The sequence below is a fragment of the Corella eumyota genome, chromosome 1 (assembly GCF_963082875.1).
Source record: "Corella eumyota chromosome 1, kaCorEumy4.1, whole genome shotgun sequence".
In the NCBI taxonomy this organism is placed as follows: Eukaryota; Metazoa; Chordata; class Ascidiacea; order Phlebobranchia; family Corellidae; genus Corella; species Corella eumyota.
Window position 1 is genome coordinate 8472168 of NC_137490.1, and position 27448 is coordinate 8499615.

General features: G+C 30.8%; 7 protein-coding genes and 1 non-coding gene across 8 annotated transcripts; 5 read left to right on the top strand and 3 right to left on the bottom strand.

Moving 5' to 3' along the window:
• Nucleotides 1-5968: 5968 nt before the first annotated feature.
• On the bottom strand, nt 5969-8962 carry LOC145746189 (60 kDa heat shock protein, mitochondrial-like). Its single transcript, XM_082564404.1, has 8 exons — nt 8769-8962; nt 8003-8640; nt 7647-7791; nt 7449-7570; nt 7183-7365; nt 6949-7109; nt 6651-6843; nt 5969-6445 (listed from the first exon to the last, which is right to left on the bottom strand). The coding sequence occupies exons 1-8, from the start codon at nt 8887-8889 to the stop codon at nt 6278-6280; spliced, it is 1731 nt and encodes a 576-aa protein (XP_082420530.1). The 5' UTR covers nt 8890-8962; the 3' UTR covers nt 5969-6277.
• A 653-nt stretch (nt 8963-9615) lies between these two features.
• LOC145751379 (large ribosomal subunit protein uL13-like) lies at nt 9616-11593 on the top strand. The gene is made up of 6 exons (XM_082567512.1): nt 9616-9662; nt 10024-10096; nt 10197-10329; nt 10530-10650; nt 11069-11251; nt 11485-11593. The coding sequence occupies exons 1-6, from the start codon at nt 9642-9644 to the stop codon at nt 11572-11574; spliced, it is 621 nt and encodes a 206-aa protein (XP_082423638.1). The 5' UTR covers nt 9616-9641; the 3' UTR covers nt 11575-11593.
• Nucleotides 10374-10463, top strand: LOC145740807 (small nucleolar RNA Z195/SNORD33/SNORD32 family). Its single transcript, XR_014280917.1, has one exon. It is a non-coding gene; the product is annotated as a small nucleolar RNA Z195/SNORD33/SNORD32 family (small nucleolar RNA).
• Nucleotides 11594-14998: 3405 nt separating the features above from the next.
• On the bottom strand, nt 14999-16414 carry LOC145754971 (uncharacterized). The gene is made up of 4 exons (XM_082571192.1): nt 16266-16414; nt 15717-16009; nt 15377-15543; nt 14999-15220 (listed from the first exon to the last, which is right to left on the bottom strand). Exons 1-4 carry the CDS (start codon nt 16412-16414, stop codon nt 14999-15001), a joined length of 831 nt encoding a protein of 276 aa, XP_082427318.1.
• A 2913-nt stretch (nt 16415-19327) lies between these two features.
• Nucleotides 19328-21286, top strand: LOC145745488 (E3 SUMO-protein ligase NSE2-like). Its single transcript, XM_082563580.1, has one exon. The coding sequence runs from the start codon at nt 20269-20271 to the stop codon at nt 20983-20985; it is 717 nt and encodes a 238-aa protein (XP_082419706.1). The 5' UTR covers nt 19328-20268; the 3' UTR covers nt 20986-21286.
• Nucleotides 21287-21290: 4 nt separating this feature from the next.
• LOC145745468 (U3 small nucleolar RNA-associated protein 25 homolog) lies at nt 21291-23717 on the top strand. The gene has a single exon (XM_082563559.1). The coding sequence runs from the start codon at nt 21331-21333 to the stop codon at nt 23347-23349; it is 2019 nt and encodes a 672-aa protein (XP_082419685.1). The 5' UTR covers nt 21291-21330; the 3' UTR covers nt 23350-23717.
• On the top strand, nt 23717-24133 carry LOC145755065 (signal recognition particle 19 kDa protein-like). Its single transcript, XM_082571302.1, has one exon. It carries the CDS (start codon nt 23717-23719, stop codon nt 24131-24133), a length of 417 nt encoding a protein of 138 aa, XP_082427428.1.
• Nucleotides 24134-24305: 172 nt separating this feature from the next.
• LOC145745479 (ribosomal oxygenase 2-like) lies at nt 24306-27267 on the bottom strand. Its single transcript, XM_082563570.1, has 8 exons — nt 26896-27267; nt 26629-26804; nt 26353-26545; nt 25855-26050; nt 25618-25769; nt 25388-25550; nt 24882-25117; nt 24306-24740 (listed from the first exon to the last, which is right to left on the bottom strand). Exons 1-8 carry the CDS (start codon nt 27136-27138, stop codon nt 24579-24581), a joined length of 1521 nt encoding a protein of 506 aa, XP_082419696.1. The 5' UTR covers nt 27139-27267; the 3' UTR covers nt 24306-24578.
• Between the last annotated feature and the right edge of the window lie 181 nt (nt 27268-27448).

Below are 27448 nucleotides of genomic sequence, written 5' to 3' on the forward strand. Positions count from 1 at the left end.
AAGCTACAGATAAGCCTTTTTGTTATGTCAATTTACAACAACTTAGTAAAAACCCCTTAAACCTATTTTCTTAATACTTATTTTAGAAAAGTACAGCCATCAGTACCTACGTGAGCTGATTGATTTTTCAAAGCTATACGCCGACGTGTCACGAAGCATGGCGGACCTAAACGAAACGGTGTTTAACTTCGACAGAGAAGTAATAAATGTAGAAGATTATGTCCCACCAAGTTTAACGGATTTAGCTAAACCGCTAGATATTAAAATAAACGATAGTCCAGAAGCAGATCAAATAGAAGGTATTGCATTTTTTCTAGTGTTTATTTACATAAAATATCCGCTTTCGATTGTGCCATCTTTTTAAATTAAAACGTTAGGTTTTGTAGAAGCGGGTTAAGTAAAATATATATTCCTATTTAAACGTTATGTTATTTAATGATCTTTAATATCACCATGGTGTTAATAAAAAATGTTGCGTTGTTTATGTCGCATTGGGTAACATTTTTGTCCGTCCTGAGCAAATACTTAAACAGCAGCTTAATTATCGGGCAATTTTAATCTATAATTAATACTTTAAACTACCAAAGGCAATTCCAGACTGGGTCGGGGTAACAACTATTACCCTATATTTAGAAGGATAAATAAATAAAAACATATCTCATATCGAAAATAAATAAATAAAAAATATTCCTTTAACAGGAGATTCTGTCAATAGCGGAGAAAAACAAATAAACAACGAAAATTATGGCGATGTTACCAAACAAAAAAGTGAACCATTTAAAAAGGAAGAAATTAAAACGAAAGAAAGTAACAAGGATATTGAAAAATCCCCTTCTCAAAAACTACGTAGGACAAAACATTGTTTTGTATTCTCCCCAAGGATAGTAATTATTTTTAACTATTTTAAAGTTTGTACACTATTATACTAAAACTAACATAATAAACCAACATAACATAAAATTTAATAAAAGTTTCTTAATAGGATATCCTTTTTTAAACCTACTATTTTAGGCTATGAAAAAAGATCTCGATTATTGTGTTACCAGATGATTTCTTTGCTATGTTTTGCCCTTATCATTATTCTTATTTTTGAGCGAGCAATTGGTAAGTTAATTTTGAAAAGTTATAAGATAAAATTTAAGTTTCTGTAATAAATAATACTTCATCTTTTTAGTTTTCTTAGAATTAAATCAGTACATTATTTAAATTTTGTTTACCGTTTAATTTTGTTTCAAGGATTCTTATCTTGTCCTGCTTTAGAAAACGTAAGTTTTACTTTTTTTTATATTATGTATCAATAATTTTTTGTACTTTATGATGTATATACATTCTAGAACACTGCAAATTGCCCACAAAGTCGTATCTCAAGTAAGTGGGTTAAATTCTCAATATCTTAATCTAATTTTCATAGTTTTTTTCAACGTAATTTAAATGCATTTAGGTCGTCTATATCCAAAGGAATATTTTCACGTGCAACCTCAATTTCTGTACGACAATTTTAACGCTGATTTATTCAGGATGGGAGATAAGAACAAGCAGTTGTTTTTTACCACTTGGCATATCCTTAACGAGGCAAATTAACCTTAATTAGTAATTAAAATGGGTAATTAAAATGGGTATTATTTAATTACTAACTTAACAATTGTTATTTTTATTATGTAGATAGACGGTGTTCCACTTATATATCTAAACCCAGACGACGTTGATGTTATACCGAAACTGGAGCGAGCACTTTACATTAACAAAACTGTACGTTATTAGTCTTTATTGCAACCGTTTAAATTGTTATAGGGCCATCAAGCGTAAGGTTTGTAAATCTGATTTTTATATTAAAAGAAATGTATAAGCTAACCACTCTGTCAAAAAAAAGTGATTTTTTATGATATTCAGATGACAGAAACTTTGGTGAAATTTGGTTTTGATGTGAAATCTGTAACTATCGATTTAAAATACCCACCACGGGGCGAATCATATGGAACCAACGTAAGAATAAACATAGACTACGGTTATAGTCCCTACGTTATATTAATATAAAAAATTAATTTCAAAGAATACTGTTAAGATGCCTATAATAAATAAAGTAGTAGTCATGTTTATTTTTATGTGATAGTTTACCCGCGCACCCCAAACGACAGTTTTTTTAAATTTTAAAGGCCTTTAAATTAGACACATAATATCGTTTATTTAGCTCCATTATGCATATATATTTTAAATATGTAAAAACCAGGAAAACAAAACTACGAGCTGAAAGGTTTTAGGTTTAAAAGCTGCACTAATTTCACACTATTCGTCCCCTAAGCCTGACGTTTACAAATAGCTTAACCACTTCCCAACAAATTTCAAAATAAAAATACAAAAAAACTTTCACCTTAAAGTGATACAGAAAAATGTAGTGCTGTGTATTTTTTAGGTATTTGCATCTGTGTATATTGATTACGTACAAAGCATCAGAATTTTGAGGGGATTCGGTTTTCCTGATAAATTTGAGAAAAAAAGAGTTCCGTTCGAAAAATGTTTTTTTGACGAATTGCACAATTATTTGGCAAAAACTTATCTGTGGACATCTTCCCAGTTTATATTTGCACAGGGTAGGTTACAATTATCTAACTTTTTTACTTACACTGTGTTTGTCCATAAATATGGTTAAATATTGTTATATAAGTTGCTTCGTGCTGTTATATCACTAAAAGTCATTTTACCGAATAGATATTATAAATCGAAACCGCCTAAAATGTCGGTAAAATGACAAAAAAATTAGTTTTTAGGAAAATATCCATTCTGTCAAATGATTTTTCGGTAATAGGCAGATGCACTTAATCATACATACTTGTTGGTATGAACATTTAAATTTCCAGAAAATTACTATTTTTGTTTTCTTTGCAGTGGATCGTGGCTTATATCAAGCAATGTTAAAATATTTAAATATTTCTGCAAAACGTTTACCTGCTATCGTTCCTACTCAACTCCAAACTTGTAAAGATAATATTGTTATATAAATTTTGAAGTTTTATCAGTTACAAAATAAATATTTTCAATTAACCGTTTATTAGGTTTTTTAAGGTAAATAGTACCAAAAACTTTTGCATAAAGATTATGCTCAGTATCAAAAATGAATTTTGACGTCACAATCATAAAATTAGATTTGCAGATAACAAAATTCAGTCTTAAAAACCAGTACCTTTTTAATTCAAACACATACCAACGTACAAAAAAGTAGTAAAAGCTCTAAGTAAAGCTATAACGAAACATGGCGGATGTTAGCAAGCAATACAACCCGTCCGGCGACAAAAACAAGTTAGATAGCGAACAACGAAAACTGAAGCGAAAAAAGCAGAAGAAACGCATTCGATTTTACCTCAAGTTATTGGCACAAATGCAACGAAGACAAGAAAGAAAGGAAGAAAGGCGAACGCCATTACGAGGTTCTGCTGTGAGTAAATTTCAACTAAAAAGCTATGCATTTAAAAATGTAAAACAAAAAATGCTTGATTTTAAGGACTTGGTATATTAAATTACTGTCATTTGATCAAAAACCATTTGACCAAAGACGACATTTAACTCAACCCTAGGCTATCCAATAAAGCCAAGGTTATTTTATCCCCTTCTGGGAAATGCCATTTATTTTAAAAAATGCTGCCCTAAACTTTAGTAAAACGTTGTTTTTAACAGTTTGGTTTTAGGCCGTTCGGGCAAAGACCAATTTTTAATAGCATGGTAAAACAATGCATTGGTAAAATAACTTTAAATCGGTTTAGATAACACAAGTCAAACGCTTATACGAGAATCTGCCGAAATATCAAGACGATACAGCATGCCATCAAAAAGTGTTACAGATTTTAATCCAGTAAAGTTTAAACTGGAAAAAGCTGTGCTTGATAGTAGCGAGTACGAACCGCCAGATTTAAAGGAACTTACTAAGCCACTAAAAGTTGATGTGCCTTTTAAATCAAGCAAGTTATTTTTTTCAAATAAACTTTGGTCATTACAATTTGTTGGTTCAAATAAAAAAGATATTTAAACTGCTTAAACGAATTTGTTTGGTTGCCTACGTAATTATAAAACGTATCATTTCGAATTTGTAGAAAAGCAAAAGAAAAAGGAAAAAAATAAAAAGGATAAAACTAAAACTCCCTCGAAAAAAGACGAAACAAATCAAAAGACAGATATTATGTAGGCAAAAAAATAAATAAAGTTATGAATTTTGTTGATAAGACGGACAAATAAAGATTGTGTTTTATTTCAGTAATCTAATAAAGAGAAAATCTATCTTGAAAAAAAGCAGCAAAAATATTAACGATGAAACCAACAAAGAAAACGCAGATGAATCCTATAAACCTCGAAGTTAGCTGTGTTTTATTTGTCTTAGTTTAACTTTATAACTTAAACATAAATAAATAATTTTTTTATTTGCAAGGTCAATCTGGGAGGTACACAGAACTTCATTACAAGATAGTGTCTGTTTTGTGCATAGCTGTAATTCTTGTGCTTGTTATTGAACGCGCTATCGGTAAAAATTAAAAAAAAATTTTAAAATGGCCCTAAAAAATTAAATTTTTAATACGTATTTTTACAGATTTTGTGAACTGCCCTTCTATTTCCGTTGGCGATGCTACTGAGGTAAAACGTTTTTTTTCTAAAATTTATATTGTGAACATATTAACCATTATTTACTTTTTCCAGATGCAACTTATAAAACACCTTACGTTTTAATTTAATTGAATAAATTGATTTATTTTTCTCGTAGTTTGAGTGCCCAACGAATACAACACAACCGTTTGGGGGTCCTACAGTACAAACAACTATTCCACAACTTACTTCACTGAAAACAACTTCCCCTTCAACAGCAAACAATCAATTATTCTTTGCCGTATGGCACCTACTTACCGAAGTACGTCAGAGGATAAGTTTTGTGTTAAGCTGAAAAGCCAACATACAAAACCCACGTTAAACTATATTTGTTAACATTTTTTTAATATGATAAAATATATTTTATATCGTTCGTTAATTATAGTATTTAATTAATGTTATCGACGATTTTTTGGAATATATTTCTAGTTTTTGTTAACAAATTAATTTTTTTATCATTGTTTCAAGTTGTTCAATTTTTGTTAAATATACGTAGGTTGACGGAGTATCGGTAATCTTTTTGACACCCGACGATACTGATTCTCAACCTAAACAAGAAAGAGCCGAATATATTAGCCAAACGGTTGGTAAATTTTTACATTTATGCGCCTAATAAATTAACAAAGTAAGTAATTCAAACATGCCAATTATAGATGTTAGTTCGTTCCTTTATTACCATTTATGACGGGTTATACAAACCTTACAAAATTTTAAATACTACAATTAATAATTAAATTACTGTAGGTTTTACTGTAAGAGACTAACTGTTAGAATGATGATGCTATTTATGGTACTACGTGCCGTTATTATTTTTTGTTTTTAGATGACAGATACCTTGACGAGTTTTGGTTTCATTGTAGATCAAGTTAAACTTGATGTTAAAACGCCACCGTCCGGGGAAGTATTTGGAACTAACGTAAGTTTAAAATAAACCATTTTTTGAACATTTTTAACACCAACTCTGCAATATTGCATAGGTTTATGAATCGGTGTACATTGATTATGTTCTAAATGTGGGCATTTTGCGCGGGTTTGGTTTTCCCGATAAAAAGGAAGACGACAGGTTTTTCTTCGAGGAGTGTTTTTTTGACGGGTTGCATAATTTCTTGGTCAGCGAATACAAGTGGACTTCGCAATATTCGTACCCAGAAAGTAAAAGTTATATCTTATATGTCGATATTAAACAAACCTAAAGTCATTATATTCTTATTTAGCTAGTCCAGACCTGTATCAGGCCATGTTAGACAACCCTGAAATACCAGCAACAACTTTGCCCATAGCCGTACCAACAGAATTACAAGATTGCAAGAATAGCTTATAAGTTTTAACGATACAATATAAAAAAAATTTATCAAACATTTATTTATTTCGTTGCAACGTAAAGTGTATAACATTAGTGTACAGTAAGCGTCGATAAGAAATACCAACTGACGATGGTGATTTTTTTACGTAATCAATTATTCCCAACATGATTTAATTAACACTTAATTAAGAGAGAAAAAAACAATCGCAATTTAGAAATTACAAATGTGGCAGACATGGCTTGGGGAATGGTTGTATTGAACAATGTTTATGGACATCTCGAAAAGCAGCGTTCTACTGTACTATATCAAAACAGTAAACTCTAAAGTCTTGGTCACATGATGTCTGTTTACATCATGCCCCCCATACCTCCCATTCCGCCCATTCCACCCATACCTCCTCCCATGCCACCACCGGGCATAGGGGCATCTTCCTTGGGTTCTTCTGTAACAACACACTCCACTGTAGTCAACAGAGAGGCAACTCCTGAGGCATCAAGAAGGGCTTGCTTTACAACCTAGTATACAAAAATAAAAATCCAATAAGGTTGAAATTCTGTTTAGTAATTCTTCAGTTTAAACAAGTGCCAAACCTTTGTACTAAGAGTAATATACATATGTTAAAAAAATCGCTTAAACTAATTGTGGTATGTTCTAAATGAAAAGGAAACAAAAACTTTACATTGTTAATCATACTTGGTGTTTTTGTCATTTTAAAGTTACCTTAGTTGGGTCAATAATTCCAGCTTCCATCATGTTGACATATTTATCCTCTCTTGCATCATAGCCATAATCTCCGGTGTTTTGTAAAAGTTTTTCAGCAACAAGTTGGCCTTCCATGCCTGCGTTGTCAGCAATCTGAGCACATGGGATTCGAAGAATTTTGCGAATAATATCTACACCAACTTGCTCATCTCTACAATTTAAAATTTCGGTTTTCTAAATTTTGGTTATTTGGTTAAAAATATAAATAAACATTAAAAAAAGGGTTTTAGGAGTCAAATAAATGAAGGATGTTTACTTTGTGTTAACGGTTAGCTTGGAAATTGCATCATGACATCTAAGAAGTGCCACGCCACCACCTGGCACAATTCCTTCTTCCACAGCAGCTCTGGTTGCATTTAATGCATCTGTCACTCTGTCTTTCTTTTCATTGACTTCAACCTCACTACTACCACCAACCTTACAAATTTAATTTAACAAAATATTTTAGTAAAAAAAATAAATAAAACCTTGTTATAAAAATAATATGTACCTTGAGAACAGCTACACCACTGGCCAGTTTGGCAAGACGTTCGTTAAGTTTTTCCTTTTCATAATCACTACTCGTATCTTCCAATTGCTCGAAAATTTGTGCAACCCTTCTTTCAACATCTTCTTTCTTACCTTTTCCTCGGAGCAAAAGGCAATCATCTTTAGTGATGGTAATTTCTTCAACCTAAATAAACAAAACAGTGATTACATAAAAGGTTGGCAAAGACCCATTTGTGTAAAAAATAGAAAAATTAAGATTTTGCATACTTTTCCCAAATCATGTTCTTTAATGTCTTCTAATTTTAAGTCCAATCCTTCATCTCCAAAGACAAGAGCTCCAGTTGCAACAGCCATATCCTTGAGAGTATTTTTTCTGTTGTCGCCAAATCCTACAAAATTTTTTTTTTACAAAACCCAATGCCAAAACAGTGCTACATTATAGGATTTATTTTAATTTTACTGTACCTGGTGCCTTTACTGCAGCAACTTGTAAACCCACTTTAAGACGGTTGACAACTAAAGTGGTTAATGCTTCACCATCAATATCTTCAGCAATAATAATTAAAGGTTTACGCTGGGAGTTAGCAAGTTCAAGAGCAGGTACAATCGACTGAAATACAAAGTTGAAGGGTTTTGTTATTATAATTTTTATGAGTATTTTATTTAAATATTAAAAATAAAACTAATTTGCCTCAGTTGTAAGTAGAACTTTAAAACATGTACATAAGACAAGCATTCATACAATGTAGGAAAACATCATTGGCAATAAGGGTTATTACGATACAATAATAGAAAATGATAAATTTTTTATTTTTCTGTACCTGTATTGAGCTAATTTTCTTTTCAGAAAGTAAAACAAATGCGTCCTGATATTCAACCTTCTGTCCCTTTGCTGTGTTAATAAAATATGGTGAAATATAACCGCGGTCAAACTTCATTCCCTCAATAACTTCGAGCTCGTCATTCATGGTCTTTCCATCTTTTACTGTGATGACACCATTTCTGCCAACTCGTTCCATTGCATTTGAAATAAGGTCTCCGATTTCATTATCGCCATTTGCAGAGATGGTCGCCACCTGTGCAATCTCTTCAGGGGTAGTGACTTGTTTCGATATATTTTTAAGCTCTTCCATGCAGACATTGACAGCTTTTTGGATACCTTTACGCATTTCAATCGGGTTTGTACCTCTGGAAATTTTGTCGGATCCCTCACGAGCAATTGCACGGGCAAGAATAGTAGCAGTTGTTGTTCCATCACCGGCTTGTTCGTTTGTGTTATTGGCAACATCTTGGACAAGTTTTGCTCCCAGATTCATTTGTTTATCTTTAAATTCAATTCCTTTTGCAACAGTGACACCGTCTTTGGTAACTTTTGGTGACCCCCAAGATTGCTCAAGAATTACATTTCGTCCTTTGGGTCCCATCGTAACAGCAACAGCATCAGCCAGTTGATTGACACCTAGAAAAATAAAAATAACCCATTTTAATCCATTTTTTACCAAAAAGTTTAAAAAATATATATGCTTACAGGTTTTAAGTACTAATACATACAATTTTAAAAGGCAATTTATTTGAAAACAATCATACCTGCAAGCATTTCTTCCCTTGCGTGGGAGCCAAATCTCAATTCTTTTGCGTACGACCTTGACGAAACTACGCGCCCTATCGGCCTTGCATTAGATTGGACTAACTTTGCCAAACGAAGCATATTGGTTAGTATGATAGTATAATTGATACAACAAATATTATATAAATGATTCTAGCCTAAATAAAAAATGATTTCAAATCCAACGTTTATTTAAGGGACAAAAAATATCTCGCAAATTGCAGAACTACAAATAAATTAATAATAAATATGCACGCGACTTTAATTTACATTGTGTATCACAGCACTTTTTTTATTAAAACGACTAAAACCTAGTTTGTATCGTTTGTATGTCACTAAACTTTAAAATTTTTCTAAACACGCCTTAGTCGACTTCGCTCAAGGACTTTTTAGCAAAGCATGCCCGACGCACGTGTTGTACGGATCATGATTCCCTTTTTTTCTCGAATTTTCGTTTTGTAATTTCTAATAATTACATCAGCAATTTTCCTCGCTTAAGTTGAAGAATTTGTTACTAAAAATCTTATAATTTTTATTTTAAATATGTTTTTACTAATTTTTAGAATAAATATAATTAAAATAAAGAACATGCATAAAAAAAGAAAGAAACCATGCGTGAAGAAATTTAAAACTTTTTGCAAAAAACAATTATATTTATATTTAATATTTTTAAAATTTTTTATTATAACGGTATTTGACAAAAGTATGTTATCAATTATATGTTGAATAAAGATTGTATAATTAAAAAAGCTACTTTTAAAAATTAGATTTATATGCGTGAATAGGGGTGAAAATAAATGACGTAATGTCAATTTATGCGTGGTCTCTTTCTTTTTCAGTCAGCGAAGGCTAAAATGGCTGACGGATTTCAGCAGGTATTTACATTTGATTATAATTCCCTTTTTTAACGTTTTTATATCAAAATTAAACTTTCAGTTAAAAGTTTTTTCTTTTTGTTTGTTTTCGCGTTGGATTTTACTTGCAGTTATATTCCTAAAATCAATTCTTTGTTACATTTTCTTAAACTATAAAATGTTATGTTAACTTAGTAAGGATGCTGTGTGTTTGAAATTTAGGTAAAGCTTTGCCAATGATGTTTTCCTACATTGCCTGAATGCTTTTTAGCGTTTGTTTTCGATCTTATTACTACTGAGGCAAACCTGCTATTGTAGTTCATATTAATGCACAAATGACTTTTTTTTTATTAAAAACTAACTTCTAATTCTTATTTTTAAGGTCCGGTTAATCGACGCCAAGAACCACCTCCTTGGTCGACTTGCAGCTGTAGTGGCTAAAAGTTTACTCAATGGTAAGTAATTTTTGCAAATTTATGCTTAAAATTAAAAACTTTACTTCTATAAACATCGTTTGAATAAAAACATTGTTCTACCAAATTTTTTTTAAATTAGGACAACGAGTGGTGGTTGTAAGATGCGAAGGAATTATTATATCTGGTAATTTTTACCGAAATAAACTGAAGTACTTGGATTTTTTGAGGAAGCGAACACGAACAAACCCAAAACGTGGTCCATTCCATTTTAGGTAAAAACCAATCTTGTATATAATACTTTTTTTATATATAATATTTGGTCTATGATGATATATACAACCACAATATTTTCGAAAATCTCTTTTTGAGGACATGTGACCAACCATGCACTACCATCTGAGACAAAAAGTTAACTAACAATTTACTCTGTTTAAGTAAATCAACAATTTTTTAAAATTCATCTTACTTTTAGAGCCCCATCCAAAATTTTATGGCGGACAGTAAGAGGAATGTTACCACATAAATTGTTCAGAGGAGCTGAAGCATTAGATCGATTGAAGGTCTTTGAAGGAATTCCACCTCCTTATGATAAAGTATGTTTGTTTTTATTTTTTTGTGAAAGCCTTCAATGGGCTTATATTAAAATATAGAGTTTTTTGTGACTTCTATTAAAACGTGTTATGCAACTGGTCATTTATGTATGTTATATTAACCAATAATATTTATTCCTTTTATTAAGTATGTTAGTGAAGTTATTGTTTATTTAGAAATATTTAAGATAATTTTCACTTGTTAACTTTGGGTATTGTGTATATTTGTTTGTTACTAATAACCTAAAATAAAAAAATCGACCTAAATTTTTTTTTAGAAAATGGTTTTGTTGAATGTAGACTTTAAAAAAAGGGTTCATTTTGCTCTTAAACCTAACCAAAACCTTAACACTTACTATTGCACAATTGCATGTACTAATTTTTGCACCCATATTATATAATATATTTTTGTTTTAAATAGAAAAAAAGGTTTGTTGTTCCATCATGCATGAAGATTGTCAAACTTAAACCCAAGCGAAGATTTGCTGAACTTTCTCGACTTTCTCATGAGGTTGGATGGAAGTACAAGGACATCATTGAGCAGCTTGAGGTCAAGCGAAAGGTTAAATCAAAGGCTTACTGGGATAAGAAACAAGAAAAACTTGTAAGTTTATATCAGGAAAATTAAATTATTTGTGTTGGGCTATATTAAGGTAAAAATTTGTAAAAAAAATTTTTACTGGTCTATGATGATTCACACAACCACAGATTTTTTCGAAAATCTTTTTTTGAGGACATGTGACCAACCATGCACTACCATCTGAGACAAATATTTTACAGTTGATAAAAGTTATTATTTTAAAGCTATGACACAATCAACAATATGATATTTTTTAGAAAATTCGTAAGCAAGCGATCGCAAATGCTGGTGACAAATTAGCAGAAATTGACGCTCAAATTCATGCGTACGGATGCTACACCGTTTAATAAAAAATCTATTACAACATTATCTTGTGTTAACTTTGCATTAAAGGTTAAAGTTCAGACTAGAAAAGTTTAGAGTTATTTTTTATTTAAAAGTGAGTATTGTAATTTGGTAGTTAAGCTGTACTATCTTGAACTATGTTTTTTAAGTAACATTTTTTGTAGAACAAGTTTTCGGTCTGCTAGAAGTCGCTGGTATTTTAAAAAGTAAAATCGTTTAGTTGACATAAAATTGTCTTAAGTATTGTTTCGATCTAATCACATTGTATTAAAATTGCAATGAGAGAGCTAGAAAATATCCAATTTTATTTGTCTTTTGTGTTGCACTAGCCGCCAGTTGTCGCTAGAGATTTATTTTAATCCACAAACTAGTCCAAAAATCCGGTAGATCTGCTACACCTGTCGAAGAATGGAATTACGAGCTAGACTGTTCGGCTTTTACGATAGCGCTAACACGTATATAAATTGAGAAACACCATATAAATTGAGGTATTACACGATAAAAATGAAATCGAACATTGTGAATTATCTCACATTTTAACAGCTCACCGCAACGAATATACAATCACCAACACCGCTTTCTCTACAAAAATAGAATGATTTTATCTAATACCTTACTGAAGATTAAAAAGAACATTTATGTAAATTTTTTGAACAAAAAACTAAAATTTAATAAGTAACAAGCTAATAAAACAAATTTTCTGCCACTATTTTAAAAAATGAAACCGAGAATATAGAATTTTATACATAAAATTTTAAAAATAATTTTGACCGAACCTACCCGGCAACTATTTAATAGGTTTAAAACAATTTGTTTAATTTAAATTATTTGATTGTTTGAAAAACTTTCCAAAAATATCTGACAAAAAATTAATATTCCCTTTACAATTTTTCGTTGACCAACAAAACGTATTTACGTTTTAAATTTAACGCGCCTGAAATTAAACTAATTCAATAAAATTGGATCTATTATGGAGCACGCAAAATTACTACACATCAAAGAAAATATTTCTTCCCATCAAATTATGATAATGTTGCCTCGCTTTTGAATTATAACGATCAAATTATGGTACAAATTTTCCGCTTCGCTCCCTTTTTTATAGATCCGTGTTTCAATTTTTCTCAAAACTTAAATATTGGGTACTTTATAGGCACAAGACAAATTTTCTTTTAAATAACAGACGCACAAAAGCGCTACAAATTCCCTGTTTTTTCGACCCCCTTATTACAACAATCTAAGGATCTATTACTTTTTAGTAATATATGAGGTAATAACGTCGGATTTAGATGTATTGTTTGAAATACAATTAGCGTGGCTAATGGCCGCTGTTAACGGCAACAGTAATAAAATACATTTCTACCACCAACATAGCTAAAAAGAATTATTTTTTTCAAAATAATTGTAAAATTTTGAAAGGGCCTGTCATTAAAGCGTTCATTTTTTTGCTTTTTACTAAATTCAAAAACCAAAATGTTTTAAATAAAAAATCGATCAATTGAAAATTAATGTTTTTTATTGCATTGTCAGTCATAATAAAACGTAACTTATTTTACTATATTTGATCGATTATCAGTTAACAAAAAAAAAACACTGCCTAATTAAACGCCTCGCGGTCTGTTGGTACACACAATTAAAATCTAATTAATGCAATCAAAATCGTTGATTGGAATTTTAACAATAGACGGAAAAGTTTCTAAATATTGTGTGATTATTTTTACGACTTATAGCAGACAGACCATGAAAAAAAATAAGTATTACTGCCGTGTTACAAGTAAATAATAATTACCTTTTAACTGGATTTGCGTAAATGGATCATAAACCGTGGTAACTCTTTAAAATTAAAATTTTGTTAATTTAAATTGTTTAGTCATTAACAAAAGTAAAATAAAAAATAACGAATAAATATATATTGACGGGTTGGCAAAACTGACAAATTATACTAAAATTAGCCAGCAAACCCATATTTGAATTATTAACAAATATTAAGAAGTTTTAGGACTTAAAGATTTCCGGTTTATGTTCAATTTTGGTCAAAAAGTGAGTTTTTTTTTCCAAAATAAAATTTTGAAAACGACATTTCACCAAAATTTAAGTCAACTCCTTTTAGAAATTAAAGCCTTTTTCCAAGTAGAGGGTTTTGATAAAAACGGTGTAAACAAAATGTCTTATTGTCGATAAAAAAGGGCGTTTTCGGTCAAATATATTCTCGGTAAAATGGTTTTCCGTTATATTACAGTGCTTTATTTAAAAGGGAAGTAAAATTTCGTCGCCAATTACCAAAAACAATGTTATTTTATGGAAAACGATTTTTAATTGTCCTTATATTTATGCATGGATAATCATGATAAATGCAAATACCATATGTTTAATGCAGTTCTAATATTTAATGATTTTAGCGGATACCATTAATGTATTGACGTCATTCATATCTCGTTTATAATTGGCCTTTCTTATTTTTAAAATCAATAAAAATCAATCATATTATATAATCTCGTGATTTTTGGCCGAGGATGCTTTGTCTAAAATGGACTTCGGAAAATGCGAAATTTTGTAAATTATCTGGTTCGTATGCTTATCCAACTGCGCTCATTTTGTCGTTAAAAGTTTTAATAAACCACCCACTGTGTATGTTTATTATTGCTTGCAATCGAACAAAGCCCTTAAAAGATATATTAACCTAAAAATTTATAAAAAGGATCGTTGTTGGGTGTAGTTAAGGGGCCAGAATAAATACATTATTTCCTAATTGTAATTTTATACACGAAATTGTTACTAAACAGAGGTGAATTTTGTGAGTTTTTACGCGTTTTTTAAATGCATTTCTCTTCATAGTACATGTAACGTATGATTAAGTAATTTTATTTTATTTTCTAAGCCAAAAATCGAAGCTAGTTGTAAGACTGTGCGATAAAAGACAAATACCGCCGTCAAATAAGATAAATTTTTCCTAAGTGATCTTTAAACAAAGCATTTACTTTATCTATTTTTTATATTTCGAAACAAAACAGACCCGTACTAAACAAAATATATTGATTGTCCAATATAAGGGCGTCGTTAAATCACCATTTTTCATCAATTACCTTAAAATCACTTTCTCCAAAACTGTGTTTACCGCAATAGGTTTTGAACTCGTCAATACATTCTGATTTTAATAAACATTTTATTATGAGAAACGTAAAAAATATCGTGAAAATAAATCGACAGTAAAAATAAAAAAAACGGTACAATTTTAGAGCAGAACTACTGAGCAAATCGTACATTAAAATACTCATTTCAAAACACTTATAAAAATTGATAGAAAAATAAACGATAATAATTTTTGAAGAAAGCCAGAACTTTTATCTGGCTACGAATTAATTTGACCTCAAATTACATATTTTAAGCTGTTTGTTTATAAGATGATATTCTCCACGCGTACATAGAATATTAGTGCTTGCTTAAAGTTGGGTAATAAGATATAGTAGATGGTCTCGACGGTATATGGCCAATTGTGTTCATTGAAAATAAAGAATGAGGTCGTTTTGATACTGAGGGGTAATGCATAAGGTCGCTGTATGCTGCAGCCGCGGCCGCCAGTTTAACTTTTTCGAACTCAGCTTCGTGCAATCTTTTTGCTTTCGCTCGTCGATTTTGAAACCAAATTTTGACCTAAAACAAAAAAAGGCAAATTGAGTTTGTAAATTTTCTAAGCGTTTAATTAGCAATTGAACCAAAACTTTGCTAAAACCACGTATTTAAAAGATTAGCATTAAATATCAATAAAAAATGTAATTTCAAATTATCTTTAAATGTTTTAAAACAAACCTGAGTTTCGGATAAGAACAAAGAGGCTGAGAATTCGGCTCGTTCTGCAATTGAGAGATATTGTTTTTCTTGAAACTTTCCTTCCAGAGATAAAAGTTGGTCAGTGCTAAAGGGCGTCCGCGGTTTTCTGTTTGGTTTGTGTTTTCGTAATAAGCATTTGTTTATACCTAAAAATGTTAAAGGTAAAATATGTACAGAGGTAATTTGAAACACAATATTTTTTGTAAAAATGAAAATTTACAATAGGCTATAAAAACCATTGCTCTACATGTACAAATTTACGGTTTTGACCCCGTAACTTTATCTAATTCTGCATTTTGTTATTATTATCATAACTTACCGAATTCTGTAAAATTTGAACTCGAATTTACTCCTGATATTTCGTCGTCAGAGCGGGGAGACTTTTTTTCGAAGTTTCTATTTCGAGATTCTTTAAAATCTATGCTTTGTGCTGTGTCGGGGCTAACATTAACTCTTTGATTCCAAACGTATGATAGATTCTCAGGTGTATTTGGATAGTGGGTCCGATAGAGACCTTTATATCTTGGAGATGGTATTTCAGGAAAGGGGAGAACAACATTTTTTTTCTTTGGAGGTGATTTAAGTTCGGGTTTTGACAGTAAAAAATCGATGCTAAAAATTATTAAAATTTTTATTTTTAACTTATTTTCTTGAAATTTTTTCTTATATCTTATATTTTAATAAATAGATTTCATTTTTTAATTATTATTATACATATTTAAATTTTTTTATAATTTAAGTATAGATCGTTTTTATATGTTTTTTGGCCAAATTTATAAAAATTATAAAAAAAAAAAAATTAACGAAATATTTATTGTTTAACTCTGTGTTTTAATTTTTTTAAATAATGAAAAGTTTTTAACGGTACCTGAAATTAATTTTCTTTTCCTTTTTAATTATCATATCTTTATTCGAACTTGAATATTTCACTTCATGCTCGCTAAAGTCGTATATTCTATCATTTAGCGGCGACAATGAATTTTCTGAATTACTACTGCTAGTTAATGAAGATGTCATTGCTTATACTTTTGATAATTTAGTCTAAAATAAAATTAAAAATTAAATAAATTAAAAATATTTTAACGCAATTAAATATTATACGCTTAAATTAAATAAATACTACAATAATTTGTAAAATAATATTTTTTATTTGCCGTATTGGTTAAATTCTATATTTTTCGCTATTTTGTATTTGTCTTCTATAATCATAACTAAACAATGACGCTGTAAAAAAAATTCTTTTGGTTTTGTAGCGAACCCAAAAATCGCGACCTTTTTCACTTTTTCGTCGTATTATTTTTTATTTCCTTCAGTCGCGGGCGCGTTCATTATTTCGTAATAAAATGATTTTCGATTACAACAATATACACGCTATTAGCTGCGACACGCGACTCTTCCATTATAGCGCGACCGGGTCGTCTGCCCTGCTATTGTTCTATCTCTCGCTTTGTATTATTATGTTTGCTAAGACTTGTTGCAACACTTGATTCTCTTCACTCAATGCGCGGCATGTCTTTTCATCAGGGACGTCCGGATCAACTCGCCAAGATACGACGCAGATTATCTTAGCAATTACGTCGACGGCAGACAAGTCGTAAAGATCCCGACGCCCGCCATTTTGTTGGACCGCTACGTACAGGATTGCATGAAAACGACAAAGTAACCGTCTGGAATAAACGCAAGAGATTAACGGAGCTTAGTTGGGGATTATTTCACTTGCGAAATATTTAGCATAACGTGGCCCCAGACCAGTCTATATCCTATCATCATTCAAACATCTGAATTATGTCAAAGCAAACATTTAATTTAAAATTACCTAAAATGTTTTTTACTTTCAAATAATTCATCTGTTTAAAAATAAACGGACAAAAATTGGTAAAAGTGTAGATTTTTTCCACAATTATTTTTAAAAACAAAATCGTTTTTTTTATTACTAATTTTAAGGCAAATTATTAATTAAAAGTAATTGGTTGAATACCTATAGTTAAAATATCGTTTGTGTAATTACGCAATAATTCGTAACAGACTAGACGTCGTCTGGCAGTCGGTAACTGTTGCTGTAAAATAATTTACGATAACAACAAACTTTGTAATTCCACTATAAGGCGATTGTGTTCTATTAAAACAACATAAATTTATGTTTCAAACCTTTGTTTTACAAGATACAAAAAGTGTAGCTTTCTTTAGCAATACTGATGTTGGTTAGTTAGCTTTTTATTTTTTTTCTGCTTTTTGGTAACGTCATTTTTGTAACCATAAAATTAATTAAAAACGAAGTGATAAAAACGATTATTCCATTTTATTAAAATAAGTATATGGGCTATAAAATGTTGGGATTCGAATTAATATCATGCGAGGCGCGTCGTTTTTATTCCATTTTCTGCGACCCGCTAAATTTACTTTTAAATAGACATTTATTACACACCCGCTGTTATGGTATTAACGACAACAACACCAAGGCGTGGGATGATACAATGTGGTGATACGGCAATAATTTATCAATAAGTGAATCCGCATTAATTTAAATTAATATCAAGATTTTGCTAAGAGGCAATAACAAATATTATCCTACGTTTCATTTAATTGATCTAAAAATGCACGGTAAAGCAATTGTTGGATTATCTAAGGTTTAGTAGCTTTTTTAAAACACCCCAATTTACATTTTATCTGTCGACGACCCTCTTAATTTTGTAGTCATTTTTTTATTTAAGTTTTTCGCGCATCGAAAAAATTATTAAAAATATTGAATAAAAATATTGAAAAATTATTAAAAGATATTTTACATTATTTTAATAGGAAAAAATCACAGAATCAATTTGGTATCTAAAACATGCAATAAATTATAATGCATATATAAATATTGTATAGTATATTATGACATAGTCACTAAACCCAGTATAATTTTAATTATTATTAATGACAAAGAATAATTTTTAAAGGAATACGCTCAAAAAATTAGAATAAAAACATTAAAAACAACAAAATTTTAGAAAAATTGCAATACTCGGCATTTATTATTTAACAACTATTATAGTAGGCTGTAATTTAGTAGATCGTAAGTACATTATTACCTCGAAGACTACGTAAAATTATTTAAAAAAAATGTTTATGTTCTAACGAAAGAGTCATACATATAGTGTAAATATATACTTTTTATTGCGCAGTATTTATTTTTTTTTGTATATATCTTTATCCTCGATGTGGGAAAGTCGAATGCGCGACTTAAACATAGAGTAACATCAGTTACTCCGACCCAGTCTCGAGTTGCCTGTGGCAGTTTGGGATATTATAGATTATAATTGCCCGATAATTATACTGCTGATCAAGTGCTGGCTCAGCAGGAGTTCACACCGTTTATAGCGCCTTACTCAAGGGCGCTACAGCATGAGAACAGTGGGGATTGAACCCACGACCTCATGTGTGGTGTAGCAAGTGTTCTTACCACTACACCACGCTTCTCAGTATATTTTATCTACACTTCTAATTTGTAAAAGAATAATTTATAGCCGAAATATCGAATAAAAAGCAAAATTCAATCTCCCTTAAGTAACTAAAATTAACAGAATCATGTATTTTTATATTTAGTCAATAAACAACACTATTCCAAAATCTAAAGTATTAACTATAATACTAAACTAAAAAAGACAACTAGAGGAGATGTCGTCGGAATAAAGTAAGTAAACCTAAGGCTGGGCAGGCCTGTGTTAAGGTTGTTATTCTTGTAACATAAAAATTAATTAGTAAATAAAGTAACTGTAGGACAATTTTTAGTAAAAAAATTTAACTCTATGATAATTTACAAAAATATCTTCAGGACAATTTTTTTAGTTACTAAAAACAATTTTTTGTGTTTACTAAAAATGACCGCAAAAAATTCGACGTTTTCCGACTTCCCACGTTTAAGTATCTTCCACTTTCCAACAAGCGTAATCGATTTGCTGTGTTTAGTACTTCGCGTGATATTGTGAATAGGTTTTAAAAGTTTTGTTAATCTATTGTAATGTGTAATAAAATGTTTATTTATGTATAAATGATGTACTGCTTTTTAAAATAATTTAACTATACATTTAAACATAAACTTCTAGTTACATGCCTGAATAACACAAACTTTTTAAATTTAAGTTTAATCAGTTAAAGGTGCGCTTGTTTAGTTGTTTTGGGTTTATATTTGGTTACACTTAAACGACCTTATTATATATAATTTATTTTATAACAACGCAAATAATTCGAAGATGTACTATTTATAACATAGGCCAAATTTTTTTAAATATTTATATTATGTTATTTAAAAGTTTACCGTTTTACAGTCAGACTATGAACGAACGATTAGCACCAAGCTTTCTTTTTAGGTAATAGTGTAGTTCCACCAAAAGCAGAGGGATCTCTATTAGTTTCGCACGCCCTACATAAACAGGGTGTGTAACCGAAATACGACACATGTAATTAAACAAAGAGGTTGCATAAATTAAACCCTTACCCTAACCCTCACATATTCAGTTTACCCATTAACACATCTGACTCGTAAAGCGGACTAAGTTATAATCATTAAAACATATTTCAACTAATTTTTAATGTCTGGTTGAACAATTGCCATACTTAGGTTATAACGCCTTGTTAAATTCGGGCGTTCGAAAGTAATAGAGATCCTATTGGAGCTCTATTAGCATCGACCGCCAAGTTTATAAATACTAAAAAGGTGGAATTTTTATTACCTTTCCCTAATCTCCTCTTGTGATATCCGCTCTTTTCCGCATTTATTTTAGTACTAGCCGTTTAAACCAACAACGCTAATAGAGCTCCAAAAAATCTTTTTTAGCTACCTTGTAATACTTTTTGTTGAACATACCCAAATAATCAAAAGAAAAGTAAAAATGGAACAAAACAATCGTTGTGACACAAACAGGCGTCTTAATGGGGCATTAAATAATATCAATAAAATGTCCGAGTATATACAAGCTGGCCGACAAGAAGTTCATAATGTTGGAATGGATTTATTAGAAAATAAAATCGAAAACCCAAACATCTCTGGTCTTCAGGACTGTATTGTTGACCTTGTGAGAGCCGAACAACGGGTGAAAGCCTTTACAAAATCAGTAGCAGATTTAAAAGAGCAATGGAACAATGATGATTTGGATGATTCAGTTGATGTGATTGAGGTCTTAGAAAACAGCCTGAAAGCAGAGGAGCAAAAATCTTTGGATGACAGAAATGTTTGGGAACACGAATTTATGGTGGCCTTTGTTAATCAAATGAAATCAATTGATGGAGGTGCATCATTGTCAACCAACAACACAACCAGTAGTAGCGGTGAACAGCCTGAAAATGACATAGAAATAACACAATCAGACATTGCTACCAAATGCCCAATCACACAATGCGAAATTGTAGAACCGGTAAAAGATCGGACATGTAATCATAGTTTTGAAAAAGATGCTATTCTTGCTCATATTAAGCAGTCAACCAAAAAGCGAAGGATTCCTAAATGTCCGTACCCAGGCTGTGAGAATGTTTTAACTGCCAGTAATTTAGAAGAAAATGTTGCTTTAAAAGCATTTCTTAAAAGACGTGCCAGAAATGCTGCAAACTAACTGTTCATGAGTGTGAATTAAATTGTGATATTTTACATTTGATTTTTAATAAACTGGTGCAGTATTTGTTATAAGAGATGTGGGTTTGTTAAAAAGTTAATTATACTTACAAATAATATCATTTTATTATGCCATAATAAAAAGGGTAATCTGTGCTAATGATTTTAAATGTTACTTATTCACATTTTTGTGCATTGTTTTGTTTTTTATTTAAATATCGCTTGATGTTTATGTCATTTCTCATAGGCATTTACATTTTTTTGTTTGTATTTTTTTAAACATGAATCCTGTTCTGTTTAGATTTAATAGTTTTAATAAATACTGGATAGGTAATTGAATAATATTATGAAAAAACACAAGTTAAAACCATATAACAACAGTGCAGCTCTTGACAATGAGGACGAAAAGTCAGCTTACTCTAAACTAACTGAGAGCTTAAACATCAATTTCAAGAGAAAAAAAATTGAAATTCAAAAATCAGAATTAAAAAAAAAGGAAGAAGATGAAAAAGCAAAAACAGAAGACATGATCGTCGAGGATGATGTTCTCCAGGAAGATAACTTATCTGGGGTTGGCGAAAATGATTCTGATGATGAATCAGATTTAGAAGAGGACAATAAAAAGATAGTATCAACATCTTATTTTGAGCAACAAATTGATTCTAAAATGGAGACTGATTTAAAAAGCAAATATCAACCAGCTGATAGTTTAATACTGCCAAAACTACATACAGTTCAATATTTAAAACGAGTACAAAAAAATGAAAATGTTAAATTGCCTTTTACCGAAAATCTATTGGGTGTAACAGAAACTAAAAATTTGACTGATCATTATAGGATTCACCAATCGATAGCTAACAATTGGACTAAACTTAAAACCAAAAAGAAGGATAAAACAACATTGTTTACTGATTTACAACATGAACTATTTCACTTGATGTGTAGTGGGATAAGCTTGTACTATCCTAATCATGATGTTTTAAGTAATGCTGATGATTTGCGCAGGGTTTATTGCTTGTACCTAACCAATCATATTTTAAGGTCCCGCTTACAAGTTTCAAAATATAATATCAAGTTATCTAAAAAGACTTTAATTGAACAAGAGCAAGCAGAGTGCAGGGATCAAGGTTTGGTAAGGCCCAAAGTATTAATTTTAGTTCCTTTTCGCCACACTGCACTTAAAGTTGTAGATACTTTATTGACTCTTTTAAAAAAAGACGAAAAGTATGAGGTTGGTAACAAGAAAAGATTTTACGATGAATTTCGAAACCCAATAGCAGAGGACGAGGCCACTATTATGAAGTCAAAACCTGAAGACTACAAAAAATTATTTGCTGGGAACACTGAGGAAAATTTTCGCTTCGGTTTATCCTTGTTCAGAAAAACTGTTAGGTTATTCTCTCCTTTTTATTCATCAGACATCATAATTGCTTCCCCACTAGGATTACGAATGATTATCGGCGACAGGGGCGAGGCACATTACGAATTTGATTTTCTATCCTCCATTGAAATGTTGGTTATGGATCATGCTGATGTTTTTTTAATGCAGAATTGGGAGCATGTTGTTCACATTATGAAACACATCAATCTACAGCCGAAGGGATCTCATGGTGTTGACTTTTCCAGAGTTAGAGAATCAAGTTTAGATGGACATGCTAAGCATTACTGTCAAAAAATTATGTTTGCATCTATATATTCACCCCAGATTGCCAGTCTTCTTACAAAGTATTGCTTTAATTACATGGGATTGGCATTGGTTAAACAGGTTGCTTCTAAAGGTAGTATCTGTGCCATTCCTAAGCAGTTACCGCAAATATTTCACAAGTTAAAGAGTGGAACAACAACTTTTGGTTGCATCCCCGACTTGAGATTTCAATTTTTTATCGATCATATTCTAAAAAAGTGCAAAGGGGAAGATTCATCACACACACTCGTGTATATTCCACAATACTACGACTTTGTTAAAGTGCGTAATCACATGAGAAGGGAAATGAAAGCTGCATCTGGTCCTAAGTTTAAGCATATTTGTGAGTATACTGAGCCAAGAACAGTTGGCAAAGCAAGGCGCCTTTTTCTGACCGGAAAAACTCCAATAATGTTGTACACAGAGAGATATCATTTCTACCATAGGCCTTATATTCGTGGAATTAAAAAACTTATATTTTATGAACTTCCGACATATCCAAACTTCTATAGTGAGCTTTGTAATATGGTACATCAGCCAGATGCCCTTACTGCTAGTTCAGTAATTGCAGTATATTCTCGATTCGATTCTAGCAAATTGTCTGCCATTGTTGGGGATAAAAGATGCACAGAATTGCTTACATCAGTTAAAGATCTACACATGTTTGTTTCTGGACATTAAAGTTGTCTTAATTTTCAATCATTAAATAAGCATGAAAAAAATACAGTAATTAATGGATTAGTTTAATCATTACCAAACCCTTTTCTTAAGTTTTCATTGGTTTAAAAAAATGTTAGCTGCATTTTGCAATTCACAATATGTTAAAACTGTTTTTAAACCATTTTTTATATAATTTTCTAAAGATGATCAATTTTATAATGTACCAGTTTGATAACAACAAAACAAACTAGTTTAATATTATCGTAAATTTTTGTTATCTAAATTATAATCTAGAACACCTTTAGATTAACATTGTTAAATTTAATTTATCGTCTAAGCATAAACCAATAAATTTGCATTTACTGTGTTACAGACTTAGGTGAAAATAATGTCAGCCCAGGTAAGTACCGATAAGTATCTCTGCATTTACCCAGCCTACATTAATAGCAAGAAGACACTAGCAGAAGGAAGGCGCATTCCAAAAAGCAAAGCCTGTGAAAATCCAACTTATAACGAAATTAAAGACGTTTGTCTTGCAGCTGGGTTAAAAACAACTGTCGAAAACAAGCTTTATCCAAGAGAACTTTATAGATTTGATCTTTCTGCAAGGGGTAGGGTTCGGGTCGAGTTAAAAAATACAGATAACGAAATCGTTAATGATAAATTTAAAAACAAAAAAGACCTTTTGCTTTACTTGGGAGAAACGATCCCAAAACTAAAAACAAGATCGCAGAAGGGAAGCGGAGACCAAGGTTCTTCACAACAGTCACAATCCTCCAAATCGAAAAAAAAGAAAAGACGCTGAGAGTTATTGTGGTTTAGTTTAGTGATTAAAGTTCAAACTTGATTGCAGTTGAAAAATATTTTTTAAAGAGTTTGATCAAAGAATTTAAAAACAGAAAAAGTTTTTTTTTTAAAGTTAAAATACTCTTTTTTTTTTATTGGATCCTAATAAATTGTAATTTTTATTTAATTAATATGGTGGTTTAGCATTGGCATGGGGACCAAATAATTTACTTTTAATAGTTTTATCACATGTTTTGATTTTTATTGGGTGCAATTGTTTGTGTGTTAAAAAAAATTGAGAATAAAAAACTAGAGTTACAATTCCAATAGTGTTTATTAAACCTCGACATGCGGTATTATTATTTTTTTTTGTTTAAAAAGTTGCTTCAAATTTAACCCGTTTGCTGCAGATTGAAATAATTTATTTTCCACATCTCAGTGGTACAAAACTGACAAAAAAATGTTTAATCTTTGCAAGCTATTATACCCTCTGCCCACAGACCAACCAACAAATCCAATCCAATATCATTAGGTAAATCTAAGTCAGAAACCAAAATAAAATCTTTTGCATCTTTTAACTTTTGTAGAGAATCCCAGCAGCTGATGTCAAATCGTAAACCATTGGGCTAAAAAAAATAAAAAACTTTTAAAAAGAAAAACTTGCTTTTAAAAATTAAAAAAACTTACTTCTAAAATTATAAGTCAAAATACATCAAAACTTTCTAAAATTTTGGAAACACTTTTAATTGATTTTCATTATTTCTCACCCTTGTCATTGGGTCACCAAGCATATGAGATGCCCTATCATTCTTTAAAGTGTGATAAACATAAACTCCTGTCGGAGATTCCTCTTCTTCATCCTTGAGATCACAACTTTCATCCAAGTACTCTTCATCCTCCTCATCAATTGTGTCATCTTCTTCGATAAATCCCTTTCCCCATGAGATCATGGTGTGGTTGGGAAAAGTCATTTTAATTGAAGAATTTAAACCTGGTGTGTTGCCTAAACAATTATTATTTAAAATACAAATAAATCACTTTAAAATAAACCACATATGATTGAGATTGTGTGTATACATATATAAGTATGTATGTCCAATTTATAAGCCTTAATAATAAAAACAAATTAATTTGTGATGTGCTGGTAAACTATCATGTGCAAATGTTAGTTAGAATCATATTACGACAATTAAAATACAGCCTGTAAATTGGGTATCCTACTAGTTACAATAAAGCATAAGCAATTATTGATTATTGATTAAACAAGTGTTACCTATAGGTTCTCCAGAGAAATTGGAGGGTGGCAAACGATTAGCAAAAAAATCGCATGCAATCGAGTCAAGTACTTCACATTCCTTGTCATCGTCTTTATCAATTTCCTCAGCCAATGCAAGAAGAGCTTGTTTCAAGTTGGTTTTAAATTTCGGGAAGGAAGTCTAACAATAAATATATTAATAACTTAATGCATTCACAATTTATTATTTTCAGAAAAAAGCAAAATACCTTTCTAAAATAATTTATTGGTAAACCCTTACGCAGAGCAACTGCACTATCAGTTCGTTTGTCTATCATAAATGGCAGTTGTGCTACAAGATAATCACCCCAGCAGTGATTTTGGTATGTGCTTATTGTTATATGAGTTGATTTTCCTGATCCTGTTAGATATTTAAAACAATTCACACACAGATTAAACAGAAAATCAGTAAACATACAGAGAATTACTAAGTCTCTTAAATTTACCCTCCAAAACTTTTGCTTCATGAACTGTTCCCCTTGGAAAATACATAATGTCTCCTGGATTTAATGTAACAGTTTCGACAAGAGTTAGTTTACTAACTAGTGATGGCTCTAAATCGATGCTACATTCCCGAGCCAGTTCTTGCACTGGAGAGTACAGTTTCCAAACTTTGCTGCCTTCTAGTTGTAAAACAAACACCTTGCAAACAAAAATTCGTTTTGTAATTTACAATAAATCCACATTCTATTATATTTTTAAATTCCCTTTTTCTTAAGCCATAATGTAGTTCAGTAATGTAATTAATAATGGGTCAAAAAAGTTTACCATTAAATATAATAAATTAAATGGTTTAAAATGGATTTTGAGTGAAAAACACAGGGCAAAGCTTAACCTTAACTTTTTCCAAGTCCATTTAAACCTTTTTAAAGTTTTATCTATTCAAACAAATCAATCTATTTGATTCTATATAAATTGGGCACCATTAAAAAAGCTTCACATACCTCAACATCATCATAGTGAGGGGCTAAACCTTGTGTTCCTTCTGGAGTCATGTAGATATTTGAGCCAACCAGACATCCAAAGTAAGATTCCAACATTTCTTGTATCTTCCACAACTCTTTGTGAAATCGCTGCGGTTGATGAAATTGTAAAGTCATTTTCTGGTTTTTAAATAACTCCTGGACATCCTTGAATCTACATGAATTAATTGTATTAACTTGTTTAACAGCATAAACACATTTAGTAATGATACTTGAATTTGTAAATTTTTTACTTACTTAACTGTTCCTTCATTTTCACAATTTTCCCTTTTTCCATTTACATATTTGCATGCATTTAAATCGCTTTCGTATTCAATTTCATTGTTCATGATTATTTCTTTTAAAATATCCATGTTAAACAATTTTGAAAAGTAAGAAGGTAAGTTTGACCCTCTATCACCAGAATCAGTTTCCTGAAAATGACAGTTTTGATTAGTGATTAGAAACATATGATAGAAAATTAAAAGTTTACATACATTAACAGATCAGGGCTTTAATACATACTTCTTTGGTGCATGGAATATATAGCGGTTTTGTTTCCCAATAGTCATCCAAAAAAGATTGTAGTGAAAATTTACCAGCCAACAGAGAAGTTAATAACTGAGCTGGGTTAGAAAAATCAATACCAAACTCATTCGGCAACACCAAGTCTAAAAGAGAAGTCTTCTTATCTACGATCTTTTTCTTCTTGGATGGGGTAGATATTTCGCAAGACTGTGCCTCTCGTTTCGTTCCCTTTTCAGGCATGTTGTAATTAAAAAATTAAGTCTTGGTTTAAGAAAATCAAACCGCACTTACGTATAAGCTGATTGATTTACTCTACAAAGCTTAAAAGTCACACGTGGGTTTCAAATAAATGAAAACTATCAGCTGATTAACAAACACGTGATTTTGTTTATTTTCAGAAAATCTGATAATAAAAAGTCTGCAACATGGTTATATAGTACTAAGAAATATTAATAAATCCAAACAAATCATTCAAGAAATATTAAAAATCGATGTACTGATTTCTAGAAGATTATTTCATGCTTATCCTCTTTTTCGTCATATTACGTCT